This window comes from Atractosteus spatula, chromosome 6, assembly GCF_055471065.1.
Source record: "Atractosteus spatula isolate fAtrSpa1 chromosome 6, fAtrSpa1.hap1, whole genome shotgun sequence".
In the NCBI taxonomy this organism is placed as follows: domain Eukaryota; kingdom Metazoa; phylum Chordata; class Actinopteri; order Semionotiformes; family Lepisosteidae; genus Atractosteus; species Atractosteus spatula.
This window is the reverse complement of record NC_142711.1, coordinates 9185531-9201406: the sequence shown is the minus strand read 5'-3', so window position 1 is coordinate 9201406 and position 15876 is coordinate 9185531. Positions and strand designations below refer to the sequence as shown.

Genomic DNA, 15876 nt, shown 5'->3' with positions numbered 1-15876 from the left:
CACGGTAGCCAGACCAGCGCGGGCGATGCAATCAAGCAACAGTTGTTAACAGCTTTGACTTGCGAGGAGCCAAACCTGACCCGGGGACAGAGAGTGTCTTTTCTAACTATATCGCAGCAGGCCAGGGGGCTATTGGCCATGCGAGGCTGCAGTGACCCGTGCAGTCTAATATCATGTCAGGAGACTGGCTTCCTGTGACTGAGTGACTTGACTGAGTTTATGTATGCAGAATTTTTGGCAGGGGAGGAAATGTATTGCGGCTGCTTTTTTTTCCCCCCCAAACTTTCCCTTCGGGGCAGCAGAGCGTTTTTCAAGCCAGTCACTAACGCGCTTGTTGAGATGACTTTTGAATCCAAAGTAAACACCAACGCTACCAAACATCTTTCGAGCCTGTTGCACAGTTGTTCCATGGGTCCGGTGATAAATAGCCATTCATCATTACAACTACTTATCACCCCTCTGTATTTGGGAAAATGCAATCCTTTCAGTGACTTTTTTTTGTTGCTTATTACATAGTGGCCTTATTTATTTTTGCAATACATTTCGTTTGATTTTAGTTAATGAAGTGGAATTCCTCTGTAATTTAGGAAAGGCTTTTGTAATGGGAAACACACCAGCAATCTGATTAGTAAACTATGCAGATTTTCACTAGATTAGGTACAAGGAATCATTTTGAAACTTTCTTTTCTCCGTCAGTGTTTGTCATCATCGTCACTAGCATTTATATTCTTTCAGCTATTGGGACTACAATTAACTATGAATGTACAGTTTGATCCAGATCTACAGATATGATCCCAGTAGAATATGAAAATGCCTTCAGAGAGCAATGTTTTTTTGTATGAATTTGTTTTAGAAACATTGGTGTATTACACACATAAACATTAAGAGATATTAGCACTTAACAGTAGCGTGTGATGCCTATAGCACATACAATATTTCAGCTATTGTGCTTGTTTCTTTCCAGATACTTTTTCCCCTTTTGTCCACCAGGAATCAATCCTCATCAGCGTTATGTTCAAGATATCGCTTTCTTACAGACTGCAGGTTCTCAAAGTCCTTACAGTGAGATTGAAGGTTTTAATAAAGACTCAAAAAAGTATTTTTTTAAGTATTTTAAAGTTTGTGTCATTCCAAAAAAATACAATTTCCTTGTATTGACTTTGAAAAAGAAAACATCCGACAGCATCCCCTAAAACCTTCGCAGACCCCTAAAATCTTCGGTTTCGTAACAGTGTTTCAGTCCTTTAAGCCCTAGAGTGTATTAATTTGCTCTTTTCTGGACTGATTCCAAATGAGCAATATCTTCATCATAACATGTTGACTGAAATCATACACAACATGCTAAATTAATGCATTATACAAGTTTAACATCCCTTGAATACATTCTGTGCTTTGACTATATATCCTAACTTTCTCTTTGCTTCCCCACATTGTCTAGAAGCTGTAAATGAGGTGTCAGAATAAACACCTAAGCTCTTTTCAGAAGTAGCTTCTCTTTTGCTTCAGTAACATTTCACTTGCATGTCATCATCTTACCCTGCTCATTTACCATCACTATGTTCCAAAACACAGGAACACCTAAACAAACCAGACGTAGGGAAGTCCTACAGTAGGTTTCAGTGCTGTACAAATTCCCAGTGCTGACGGACGTTTTACCACTTTTCACAGCAGAAAAACGAATCAATTGGTTTCCTTTCTGGCCAGTTTCTGCTAGCCTGTCCTGTGAGTCTAGACTCCTCCTGGATTTGGGGAAGAAATGAGTCCATCAGGTACCCATCACCACACAGACATGAGAGAAGTCTCCACACATACAAGAACAGCACCACTCACCAGACCCGCCACAGGCTTTAAGTACACCTCTGGGCAAAATGCTTTCCTTTGTGCGTCTCTTGTTACTACTTACGGTATCCAGATTTACGACTGCGACATGTGTGTTTATGTTTCTTTAACAACTATTGTATATAATACCTGATTCTGAACTACAAAAACCATGTTTTCGCATTTAGCAGCTTTAAAAATATTTAACAGTGAAAACTGTTCTAAAACAATGTAGGAAGTTAAACAAAACACTTCACGGACCAAAGCTGGCCACATCAGCACAAAATGACCCCTGAAAATAAAAAGTTTTGCAAGGGTTGTGTCAGGACACTTGCTGACTTTTGTTTCATTCTGGGGCTCCAAAGATTAAACATCATTTTTTTTAATTGTTACGGCAAATATTACTAATGCACAATATGGTACCAATTCCACCCTAAGTAAAATTTTTCAAAATCTGCAGAAATATGGAGTTTACTCAGGCTCCATTTCGATAAAGAGCAGACATCAAAATGAATGGATTCCAGTGTGTGAGGCTTCTGTCTCTGTACTGCATCATTGACACACTGGTGCTGAAGGAATTCGATTCCTGAAGGACTGTGTAGCAAATAAAAGACAACTTGCCCAGCTCCTTTGGTAGAGAGCTGTTATGTTACATGCCAACCTGTGTTTACTTTTAAGCGAGTGCTGTGACTGAGTTTATTATTCCATTATGTAATGCTATGACTGGCCAAAATTTAAATGACTGTTTGAGGGTTTTATTGTGATGAAATGGAACCATGGTCTTTGTTAAAAGAGTTGTTTTGTGAAGCTTCGAGTGTTGTGTATGGTCTGCATAACCACAACTAGTCTTATGTATAATACAGTCATAGATATCATTTACATTTAACCCGAAGTAAAAAGAATGCTGCCATTTGAAAAAATGCAATGCACATTACTGTAATATGCAAGACATTTTAGTTTAAGAAAATTAAAAAAGGTTAAGATACTAGGCATTATCTTTAATGCTTTTAAAATGTTTTAACGATGGAATTAAGGACCAGACAAAGAAGGAACATTCAAAATTATAAAATAATTTAAAATAAATCTAACCTTTCATTAGCAACAATTAATATGTATATATGTATAACCTTGGCTTGCACAGAAAATATTGTCCCACAGTGAATACAGGTCACTGCGTACATCTTCCATTCTGTATTGATTTGATGCATTTATCATGATTTCATCCTAAAATCCTCTGAGCTAAATTGAAACGTAGGCTTTTATTTAACCATAAAACAATTTGATATTATATAAAACTAAATTTTTAGGTTGTAAAAAATAAACAAGTCTTCTTAACACTGCACATTAGTCAATACAAATGACTTGCAAATTCCATGCATTTAACCATCTAAAAACAGTTATAAGTGTTTTATGTTGCCTGGAAGACTAATTTTATCACATATCTTGCAACATTATGCTCAAAGGAATTAAAAAGTATTTTCCGTCTTTATTACTTGAAAAACTTTTATTACACTGGAATCAGTTTTGGAACATGTCTGAATGTCATTGTCACGCTGTGACAATTACAGGACTCGGCACACATATCCCTGCAAATGAACCCAACTCCACTTATACAGACCTCTCAGAGACGCTCCTTGAACAGACTGACGCCCAACTCCGATCTGAAAATCACTTAAGTGGGTTCTAGTCATAGGCCAACTTCTGGTCTCACAGCTCAGCCACGTACTGCACTTCACCAACAAAGCCGTGCAACATTAGGAAAAAGGCCTGCATATTCATTAAAAACACTGGAAATGCCGTTGCCCACACACTGTGTTTTATGTTTGTGTAGAATATGTAAATCAGCATATAACCCCCCAAAAATCAAAAACCAAAATCTAGTGATGCAAACACACACTGTGCTCTGGCACTTTTGTTTTGTGGGCATTCAGGTTATTTTGTGAAATCGAGAGATATTTCTAAATGATACTGTAAAAAAATATACCAGGCCTAGGGTTAAAGCATTTATAGCAAAGTGCAAACTACTGTATATTGGTGCAATAGCTTACGCATATCCATATTGGACAAGGGGTATTTATTATCTGAAGATCCAGAAAACATACAACCGACATCAAAAAAGCACAACTCAGTTATGGTGCTTAAAAATCCACACACGGTAGTATTCTCTGTCCATTTGCTTAGTTAGTGGATATGTTGATTTGATTGAAGAGTTTGTCTTTTATAACTTGAGACATCAACCCATGGATAGCTTCAATAGTAGTCTTGCAGCTAAAAAGAATGAAGAGAAATCAAACCTTTATCAAAGCTGAAATGCATTCTAAATACATAAATTAAGAAACTGAGTAACCAGTAAAGATACACACATCCCTAATCATTTTGTCAAAACTATTGCCTTTTTGGTGTAGAGGGCTCCAGACATAGCTAGAGGCATTGTTTTACAAGAAACCTGCTGAAAAAATAAACAAAAACCAAACTCTTTACAATTATTCATGAGAAAAACATGACAACATAATAACACTCTGGTAAAAAATATAGAAAAACAATGGGGGTTTTCTTACAATCTAGTTGCCCTAGAATTATCCTAACTAATTAAGAACAGAACTAGCATGTTACAGTGCTAAAACATTTCAAATAACGATGAATCATGCAAACACGAAATATTTCTGCACTCTGCCACTGACATTTTTTAAAACATTTAAAATCCAAGGGTGATTTGATAAATATTACACCATAAATAACTGAAAACTGAACTGAAATCATGCTGTTCAACTGTATGAACTGTGAAATTACAGCAGGAATTCAAAGCTTCCCGAATAGTATAACATTTTTTAAAAAGCCACAGGAGAATGGTGTGAATTATGAGGGAAGCTCGGTGCCTTTTGCCTTACCTGTCTCTTGTTGCTTTGGCTAATTTATCTTCAGACTTCCTGTCATGTGTATCCAAACCAAGCATAAAGCTGCCTCTGCCTAACTGTGCCTCTGACTGCTCCAGTTTTTCAGACAAGTCGAACACCTGCCCTGTGGTGTAGTCAGAGTTCTGAGGCAAAAAAGAGGGTGGGAGATTAAGAAAGCATGCAGTTTGCTTTGGTGGGACGTGACAAACATGTTGCCTTTCCCTACTGTTTGACTCAAACTCCCACAAGAGCAGACCTGAAGATGCATCACAATAAACACAAAACGCAAAACACTGCCGGCATCTCATTAAAGGATATCATTACAGGAGAAATAAGATAAAGCAAGGCCACTTTAAAAAAATACTGTGGAAAAGTAATTATGGTAGGTTGATTAACTGAGATTTTTGAAGCCCTTTGATGTACATAAACTTCCTTCTGATTTTCTGATAATATTGTTAGGAGCAGTTAAATTTAGAGAGAAAAAGGCATGAAACTGCACAAAATATAATGAGTTCCAATATTTTGGCTTTATGTAGAGAATGAGACAGTAAAAAAACTGGAGTAAAACAGTAAAGAACAGCCATTTATTTTAATTAACACACATTAAATCAGCCCAAAACACAGTGATAAACCAGCAGTGTTTATTTAATACAAGCCCTTCAAAAATACATAGTATGGAGGTTGTACAAGTACAGAATGTGGTTCAGTGGCATTAATGTACAAAGTTATCTTTATTGGGAAACCACAAAATCTTTTGCTCAGAACTACTCAAAAATCAATTTGGCAGTAAATTATTCAAAAATGAAGATGCCTTTAGTTCTCTACAGTTTGTCAAAGGTGGGGCTTGTCAAACCCACTGGGGAAAAAAAGATGGCTTATAAAAACAATGCAAAGCCACAAATGTCTTAAACCCCTGCAACACCATTACCGAATCGAGACTGTTCAGGTCACCGATCGACCGGCTTGTCCAAGAGACATGAGCCAATTTGTCTTCATCCAGACTCAATAACGACGCTGTTTGGTTTGTCTGCAGCCTTTAGAAATTGCTCAACAAAACAGAAGACTGAAAGGTGGAGACAACAACAGCAGCTAACCTTGGCTTTCAGTGTCTGGTACACAATGGCTATAATGCAAGTGATGCGTGGTGACTCTAAACGGCGTCTTTATCGTTAGGTCTACAAACCAAGAGGCAGCTTTCTTTTGACAAAGATTTCTTGTTCAAAGTTTACCACACTGTGGGCTTTTAAGTAGTTCAGTCTAGCACTGCTTTGGTAACAAATTGGGCTGTTAAAATGGTTACAATTAAATGCACTATATATCAGGGGTAACTCAATTGTGTTTCGCTGTGAAATGCGGAGTCGCACGTGCTATGACGAACTAAAGGAAGAAAACAAAGGTATAGACAGAAATCCTACTGTAAAAGTATCAACATTTTTATCTCTACTTATGATTCACTATTTCTTGTCAATTATGTTTTCTGAACCTGTTTTCTATTTCACTATTGTTTGAGGCATTCTTTTTTTGTGGCAAAGCACTGTGCTTTGACCACTGGTAGTCTTACAGGGTAGACTGCATTTCTGTCTGAGTTTCAGATTCTGAGTTGGTTTCATGGCAGTATTTCTATAACATTCAGCAGTCAACAGATGGTACTTTCAGCTTTAGGAAAGTTGTCTACAACATCAATTCCTAACAACTTTAGGAATTTAAACAATACAGAGAGAATTTAAAAAAATAATTTAAATGCCTCCAGTATTCATTGGTTTGCCTTGCGGCACTTGGCCATATAGCTATTTTGGCTGTTGCTGTTGCTGTTAGGAAGTTTGGCAATTTTTCATAGAATCTCATAACTTTGATAGAGGTGTGACTTGTGAGCCCAGTTCTTAAGATAAAGTAATTATTTAGAGCTACCAATAACAAACTGCTTCATACTGCAATGCCTTAGTGTTTAAGGATTTCCTTAGTCGCTTTAATTGGGGTCAATGATTAATGGTTTTGTTTCAGACACAAAACACAACCATTCATTTCTAACATTTTACTGAAATTCAAAGTAAACGATACATGAAGTCCTTTGCAACGTACCACACACAGGCACAGACTTAAAACGGATACAGACATTTTATTTGCCAAGTGGCACAAAGTGCACCAGGAATATGCCTTGACACTAACAAAGTGTTTTAATGAAAAGTGTTTCATCACTTTCCGTGCTGAAAGAAATCATTGGCTTGCTTTTGTGAGCATCCTTCAGTACAGGCCTTAGCCTCACTCCAGACACTTTTACACCCTTAGCTTGTATTGCGGAGATGTTTAACAAGTGTGCAGTACCTGACAGCAGGATGAAGGTTGAAAGTAATATGACTACCAATGAAATGGTGATGTACATCAGAGACCTGTTCATAGTTTAAAAGTGTAAAACTAAAGGAAACTTAATGCAAGAGTTCAATGTTTTTAATCAGGACAAGCACCTAGATTATATACAATTAATGGAGTAGCCTACTTTACCTTTCACAGTGCTTTATTCAAGACTTTGTGATTTTTGGGTTTTATTTTAAGATGCTCTGCCTTTTTTTAAAATGAATCAGACAATTCACAATCCTTCATCATGAAACTACTGCTCACGGTGCGAGTGCTGAGAAGGGCAATTTTTTTTTCCTCTAACAAAAAAAATATTCTAAAAACATCACGAATAATCATGATAGGTCAAATATTGAAAAAGAAAAGGTTTTTGGTTTTCTAGAAGTGCAAACCTATTAACATTTTTAAATTAGCAGGAAATTTCAAATCATTTTAAATGGTACTGTTGGTACTTACTGTAAGGAGACTTGAGGAACTGAGAGTGTTCACCCAGTATTTATTCCAAAGGAGCTCCAGCAATTTACGATCAAGGGAAGACTTGAAATAAGACACCTCCAAGGCATAATACCTAAAGGCAAAATTAAATGAGAATGTCTTACTTGCCTTAGTGTCATGAATACTGCTCATCTTTCAAAATACACCAAAATTACACTACCAAGGGCCACTAAAGTTTATTTTACACCATATTTTTAAATAAATACTTGGAATTCTCAATTTTTTTATATACCCCCCCCCCAGAATTTGCTCCTTTATCAGACTTCACTTTAAGGCTTCAACCCCTGTACTAGGGCATAGGGAGGGTAATGACTTGCAGACATGATCCACCTGTCAGATCCATCTACCCGTCACCACGACGTAGCTCCTCAGTGCCGCATGGAGGAGTAGCACATCAATCGCCAAGCTCAATGTAAGCCTGCGGGCACGTGGCAAGCTGGCAAGAGTCAGTGATTCGCCAAAAGCAGAGCTTTGGAAAGCTTTTCACTTTTTTTGTTCGGTCCCTTCCAGTGGCTGACCGATATCCAGCCTTATCCCTGGCACACTCTGCCAGTCGCGCTCCACAGCTTGGGGAATCCCAGGCACAGTTGGTCAGTGATTTGATCCTGGTTTAGCCAATGACAACAGGGCCACAGGACTCAACCGCTGTTCTGAGTGACTGTCTTTACTGACAGACCCCCTCCGAAGCTCTCCATATCATATGTTTTTGTTGGCAGGTTAGCTATCCTCTTAGATTATGATTAATTCTACGACAAGGAGAATGTTACCCCAGTGACACTTTGGGTTCATAGACGAATTGCGATTAGAAGGCGTTAGGGCAGGAACAGTTAAATACTAAACCTTCTAATCCCTTTCAATGTAGCTGGTTGTGCCAAAACATCCTGTAGTATACTGGAGAACGTGGCCTGAAATACAACCTCTGCAATAGGAAAACTCCAGATGAACTGACATGCTGAAAGGTCGTGCTTTTCTATAGCTGTGAATTGGGACACTTTAAAAAAAAGGCAGCAAAAAGATTTGAGAGATGACTTACTGCTTACAGTGGACTCCAAAGTCTTCAATTTTATTTAACGGGATAGTCTGATACTCTGAAGGACCTTCATCTGGGGGTTTGTAGCCCTGAAAAAAAATTCAGCAAAATCAGATCCTGATTAACCAACCATACAGATGACGTAAAGTAATAATTTGACCTCTTTTTGTAATACCAGCACCTCATTTCTCACCTGCTATAATTAATTTAAAAAAGCCTCTTATTGGCATAAAGGAGTGCAACAGCTGACAGCTCTCATTTCAAGCCAGAGAAAGACCTATTCATTTTGGACAAAGGGAGAATGGCACAATCCCAAATGTTTTTAGTTTTCACAATTTCAACAAAACGTTGCTTTTTCTAGCCTTTCATGTACACTAAATATAGCAACACTTAAGAAAAATCTAAAGAGTTTTTGACAGCTTGTAAATGTATAATACAAGTATCTGCAGCTTTTCATTTCTCCCAGCCTATTAACTTGAGCCTTTTTCCAAGGTCTCACGCCATCCATTGCTTAAATAACTCTGGATTCAGCTCCCAAAGGCCGGAATTAAGGAATCCTGATCTCTGAGCTAACAGACTGACAACTGAATGAAAACAACTCTCATGAAGGAGGGAGCCAGGCTATGTTGAGACTATGTTTTGCTCATTCTCACAAAATGGAAAGCAACTAGCAGGTAAAAGGCCAGCCTGCACAATACTCAGAGTTAACTCTGTGGTCTATATGATGACTTCTTGATAAAATGATCAGACAATGATCGTTAATGTCTGAAACCACTCCATCTACCAGTTAGTCTCTCGGCAGGCTTCAAAGTTGCCTGTTGCAGTAAAGGCTAGATCTTTTCGCCCATCAAAACGTAACACCTTAAATGACTCTAATCAACCAAAAGCCAGTGGAGAAGGAACTATCTGAAATACCTGTAATCTTTCTCAGCATGTGTGGATAATGAAAGATCCTAATAAAAGCAGTGCTCCTAAGACACTGTCACACACACAGCTGTTCTCAGCTCAGTTTTAAGAGCTGTCTTGCACCCTTGAATCCTCTCAGAACTGAAGATTTCCAACACTACCATTTCAAGAAAAAAGGTGACTTTCAGCATAAATTGTGTCACTGACTCACAAACAGGGCATCACGCAGAACAATAACCTGAACACCAGTTTTTTGCTGAACAGCCAAACATAATTTTTCAGTTCCAAACCATGAAGGTTTAACATATTGCCAGTAGCAATACAGTGTGAGTGGAGCAGCGTTCAGACATGCAAGTTAAATAAGAAAACTCTCTGAATCACAATGTCTTTAACACGTAAAGAGGTTAAAAATTTTGTGTAAACTAACTGTCAACTCAATACTTGAAAGGAACTACTCAGTATTGCAGTTACTTAAATCACATTGCCTATAACCTCATAGTTCTCAATATGCCCGTCTTAAACTGTGCTATTCCCTGATGTGGGCAGCACTGAAAACTGAAACTTTCCATGAGCTACCGTCAAATGTGTTAAACAGACCACTGAAAACTACACAGATTATTTTTGTGAGCCAGTTTTTATTAGTTTTAAGTTTCCAAAAATAGAGAACAAAATACCATCCTAGAACAACTTTCCCCCAAAACTCCACTCCTGTCTATTAGTGGTACCCCTAACGCTACCATCCACAAGACCCCCAATGTGCAATCTGGTAGCCACAATAAAAGAGCAACACAATAATCCTTTGACTGTGTCAGCAAACTCAAACCCTACAGCAGAGCCAGTCCCTGAGCTTAATGATTCATTTCCATTTTAAATGTATTTTAACATGGGCTGTCCTGGGCAAGGTTTGATGAGTCTCTTTTATAAAATAGAAACTTGTCTGAGTGACAAGAAATTGATCTTATTTGGGCTTATGTGTAATCTTATGTGTAAATTCTTGAAGATGCACCGTGAATACAACCAAGCTGTGAATGTTAGCTATTTAAATTTATATTTAAGTGTAAAAAAAATCAAAACATTTTGTTAACATAAGATGTCAATCTAACAAAACCACTAAGCTAATCACCAGGGGGACTGTGGGATAAGAAAATCAATGGTCATCTTTGAAGCTAGCTTATACTTCAAAGGAATTTCTATCGATGTGAATGCAGCATTGCACTGATTAATTCAAGTACTGATAAATCACCATGCTCGTACACCATTACAAAAATACTGAAGTATCTTTCATACTTTACACTGCAGGTGGACTCCATCACTAGCAAAAGAAGCATTACTTTAAAAACTGATCAGGCACAGAGCAAACACTTTAGTAGTGTGACAAAACACTAACTGGGTTTGTTACCTTAGGATATGTTCTGAAGGCTCCAAGATTGACTTTTCCTGCAGATATTGTTCTGGTTGGATCAATCTATGAAAGTAACAAAACCAAAAATTAGTAATAATTTCTTGACAACTTGCACTTGCCAGCCATGCTAGCAGCAAACTGAACACACACGCAAAACAAACACATGAAAACATTGACTTAATTGCATATTTGTATATATTAATGCATATGATAAATCAGGATTTAATTGCATATTGATATATATATAAACTTGTTGAACATGTGAATGACATATGAATAGGAATGTTTGCAAAAGGGGGGGAAGGCATTCTGCCCACCCTTGTCATTTGGCATGGTATTAAGTAGCTAAAGAATCCCAGTCTCTCCTCCAGTGATTTCTTGAAAAAAGCCAGGGAGTCAGCAACAAAAGATGGCTAGTTTGTTCCAGACTCCCACAACTCTTTGTGTAAACAATAGATAGTGAAAATACTGACAACGTTAATGAGGCCTTCCCATTTTTTCACAGTCCGCTGTGCGTTTTTCATGACTCCGCTTGCAGTGACGAATCCAGCAAGCGCACACGAGGAAAGAATGAGGGAATGATTTTCCTCTGTCCTGACCACTTTTCAGCCGTTTGTCATTCAACGCAAAAACAGCCAACGTAGCTGAATACCGGGGCTGCAGTGCCAGCTGAAGGAGGGGCACAGCCCTCATCTTGAGAACCGCAGGCCTGCAGGAGTGCTAGAGGCCACAGTGGGCAGATATTCCCAACCTAGCCAATTGTGTGCCTCTGCCTGGGGAATCCTGGGGCACACCGGGATGGTGACACGACCCAGGCTCTGAGCCGTCATCACAGAGCTCTCTGTCTGGGCAAACATCTTTTCCAGCCGAGCCTCTCAGGAGGCTCATGCAATGGATATTTTTAACAAAAACTTCTTAGATGACCTACAAGCTGCAGCTATACACTGGTCTGGATCACATTTTAGCTCTACTTACTACGACAGCGACAAAAGGCTCCTGAAACTGCTGGTTAAGCATCTGAGTGCTGACATCGATCCCTGACAGCCAACAGCCATAGCCAGGGTGGCTGTGATACCAGCCAATGGCATTTTCAAGGCGCCCAACCTGGAGAAAAAAAGAGATGAATAAAAAAAAAGGTTGTAGATAAGATCTTTCTTCTGAAAGGACTGGACATTCCAGAAGCCTTGATGTTTTACACCAAGTTTCATCTTAACTTTAACTGAGCTGAAGTTACGTTTCAGTTGTCATGGAGTAAAATAAGCAAAGACATTTCCTACAATAGGTAGGATCTATTGCTTAAGACAAACCCCCCCAAAAAATTTCATACTTCAGAAAGTATGTGCTTTTTTCATAGATGAGTATGTTGTCAACATCGTGTATCTCTAGCGCATGCTTAGATAAGAGTGCACAATTATCTGTTAAAGGCCTCGAAAGAAACACCTTAAAAATATTATAAGGTGTTGATGTTTTACATGTCATTGTGAATTACTGTAGTTTCCCTTGGACTCATAAAGATCAGCTGTCCACGGCAACAAAAAAAAACAAATCAAAGTGTTCCCCCACCTGGACACACTGTGCATTGCATTTTTATGTCTTTTTAGTCCGCATCAACGGAAAAAAAAACCTAAAACTTTTATTCTGAAAGAAGGCACAAACCACAATTATTGTACAAGACTGGATCAAAATACACATAAGTGCTAAAATAAAGGAAACACCTATATAAACTGTCTTTATAGTGTGTTGGGCCACATGGGCTGCCAGAACAGCTTCAATTATTTCAATATGCTTTGCTTTGAAGTGTCACGTTTTATCTGAACATAAGAAAGGTTTCAAATGAGATGAGACCATTTGACAGCTAATTGATCTAAAGAGCTCCTCCATCCAGGAACCAGGGCATATTACTGCAACCCTTCTGAACCTTACTATTCTTGAACAAAGGCTGATCCAAGGACTTCAAATCCTTCAAGGTCGTTAATAAAGCCCACGCTGTGGACTTCCTCTGAATGAACTGTGAGACACGAACCAGAGGACGAGGGCAGAAATTAAATCGATGTAAAGTTAAAAACAAAAACAGGAGGCACTTCCGTGTGCAGGGGGTTGTGGGAATATGGAACAACTAAACCCTCAAATCAAAATCAAATCCAAGTTTATTTATCAAATGCACAACAACACAGCACGCAGCAGCAGTTGCTGGCAATGAAATGTCTTTTCTACGAGCTCACAATAGAAATTGAATGAAATCAACTCAGACAATACTCAATATGAATAGAGCTGCTACGTGTCCATGGTGTATGCAATATATTATGTCCAAGTAGTGCAGTATGATGAATACGATGAGAACTGTATGTCCATGTAGCCATTACGGGTGATTTGCTAAAGGAGCTGCAGGTTGGCTATTTAGCAGTCTTATTGCCTGGAGGTATCAGGAATCCTGCATGTTATTGAAGCGTCTTTCAACAAACGAGGAGATCCGTGGATCAATTAACTACCAAACCAGTCTAGATGGGCAGAACGGCTTCCTCTCTCACGCGGGGAGGACCCTGGTGTGGAATGCCGGAGCACGGACCACTGCAGGACCTCGGCGAGCTGAGAGGGAGACTGAGGCGCGAGATTTTTTTAAACCACGCCACCAGGAGAAAACAAACAAACCAAAAACGCGACCGAGTGCCTGCGTCTCCGACGTCGGAGAAGGCCGGAGCGCCCGCTGACCTGCTTGGCGTTCTCGATGTACGCCGCCATGTACTCGTAGGCGGCAGCCTGGGCGTTCACCCGGGTCTCGGTGCCCTCCACGGGCAGGGCGAAGCTGTCCATGATCATCATGGTCTCCCCGTCCACCTTGCCCAGCATCAGGCCCATCACCTCCAGGTTGCCACCGGACCTGGCGTGCATGACCATCTTCAGCAGGGCCAGGGCCGAGATCTTGCAGTACTTGAAGTAATGGTGGCTGCAAAACACGCACGGCCAAATGGAGAGAACTGCTGTGAGCCACCTGTCCCTGACCTGTCACTGATTATTTCAGTGCTAATAATCAGACACTGCCTCTGGCCTCTGAGGCATCAATCTCTGGAAGTCAACATCAGATGAGGTGCTCCCTTTAGGCTTGGAGGGACAAAGACAATAATAATAATTGCTTACACTTATATAGCTCTTTTCTGGACACTCCACTCAAAGCGCTTTACAGGTAATGGGGACTCCCCTCCACCACCACCGATGGATGATTCGACGGCAGCCATAGTGCACCAGAACACTCACCACACATCAGCTCTCAGTGGGGAGGAGAACAGAGTGATGAAGCCAATTCATAGACAGGGATTATCAGGAGGCCATGATTGGTAAGGGCCAATTGGAACTTTTTGCCAGGATGCCAGGGTTATACCCCTACTCTTTTTGAGAAACACCCTGGGATTTTTAATGACCACAGAGAGTCAGGACCTCGGTTTTACGTCTCATCCGAAAGATGGCGCCCACTACAGTATAGTGTCCCCTCCAATATACCGTGGCATCAGGACCCACACAGATCGCTGGGACCGCTGGTCCTACTAACACCACTTCCAGCAGCAACCATAACTTCCCAGGAGGTCTCCTATCCAGGTACTGACCAGGCTCAACCCTGCTGAGCTTCAGTGGGTAGCCAGCTGCAGGGTGATATGGCTGCCGAGCCAGCTCAATACGTATCACTGGGGACTGCCGGCAGTGCTCTGGTACTCGGCACTGGAGAAGCCGAACCTCTCTTCTGCGGACCGGGCTACAAAATCGATGGTGAGGATAATCAGAGCCTAACGTATGCAAGCCATCGTATTATGTTCCAGGGAAATTGAAAAGGAAACATTATGAAACTTTTTTTTTATTTTAAACTGTCAGCTTTTTAAAAGCACGATCAAGAAATAATCAGAGATCCTCATCCAGAAAACCGCAAGCGAGAGACCTTTGACCAAACCAAACTGCGTTATTAAATTTGCGAATTTCTGCAAGTGTACGAGTTTTGGCTAGCAAATCATCTAATAAACACACATTAAATAATCTTTTGTCTCCTTTTTCTTACTAAGAAAAAGCTGTAAGAAAATGAATCAAAAGAAAACAATAGTGAAAGCACTGAGACAGGCCACATAACAGTTACGTTACAAAACGCATTGCGAACAGACGTTTTTATGCATTTTTTAAAAAGAAACTCACTCTTTTGTCCACGGTTTCGCAGCTAGGATCTCTTGCTGTTGTTTCTTGTCGTATTTATAAATTTCATCAATGCTCTGAACTTCCTGCATACTGTTGGAGAGCTCCCAGGTCTTCTGCGCCATACCGCCCCCGGCCATCTTCCCAGCTGAAACCCTCTCTATCTCTGTGCGTTAGATCAATTAAACCTGACTCACCCTTCGGAAGAAGAAAAGAACCCTACACAACACCTTTGAGAACAACGGAAATGTAATTTTTCTTGCGATGTTGTAGCTAAACTTCGCTAACGATCGCCGGCACTACCTAACAACACAGCCATGACACGGACAAGTACCACCGAGCCCACCCTGGGGTGGTCTGAAAATGACAAGAACCCGAAAATGGATGCCGACAACTACAATCACTATGTGTAAAAAATACAAATACAAAACTAAGAATTTTCTCAGTCTTTAAATTATCGAAAAAACTCTATGTGCAACGAATTCTAAAGAATATTACAAAAAAAAAGAAACCCGTGACTTCAATGGTTCGGTCCAGACGGCTTCGGTGGGACACGAGCGAGCCCTTGAGGCGATAGAGCCCCCTGCTGGCGGCTGTCTGCAGCTGCACATTTAGTTTCCAGAAAAGGAATAAATACGGATTTCCTCCCAGTCCAGAAACATGCTGTCAGGCTAACTGATGGAGTGTTTCTGTCTGTGTCTGCCCTGTGATGGACTGGTGTCTTGCCCGAGGTGTACTCTGTCTTGTCCCTGTAGCTTACTGACACAGGATCTGGATCATCTGCCATCCTGAATTGGAAGAAGCAGTTA

At 40.0% G+C, this 15876-nt stretch overlaps 1 protein-coding gene across 1 annotated transcript; it reads right to left on the bottom strand.

Moving 5' to 3' along the window:
* Positions 1-3877: 3877 nt before the first annotated feature.
* Positions 3878-15419, bottom strand: cops5 (COP9 signalosome subunit 5). The gene is made up of 8 exons (XM_088919237.1): positions 15071-15419; positions 13607-13841; positions 11873-12001; positions 10895-10960; positions 8593-8678; positions 7521-7632; positions 4707-4855; positions 3878-4086 (listed from the first exon to the last, which is right to left on the bottom strand). The coding sequence occupies exons 1-8, from the start codon at positions 15205-15207 to the stop codon at positions 3996-3998; spliced, it is 1005 nt and encodes a 334-aa protein (XP_088775363.1). The 5' UTR covers positions 15208-15419; the 3' UTR covers positions 3878-3995.
* Between the last annotated feature and the right edge of the window lie 457 nt (positions 15420-15876).

What these genes read in the sequence shown, in the direction of transcription:
- cops5 (XM_088919237.1), bottom strand. Translation starts at nt 15,207, where the DNA reads ATGGCCGGGGGCGGTATGGCGCAGAAGACCTGGGAGCTCTCCAACAGT. An exon ending in GCGAAACCGTGGACAAAAGA is followed by an intron (nt 13,842 to 15,070) that starts GTGAGTTTCTTT and finishes CGTGTTTTGCAG; the next exon opens with CCACCATTACTTCAAGTACT. An exon ending in GCCAAAGCAACAAGAGACAG is followed by an intron (nt 4,087 to 4,706) that starts GTAAGGCAAAAG and finishes CATTCTTTTTAG; the next exon opens with CTGCAAGACTACTATTGAAG.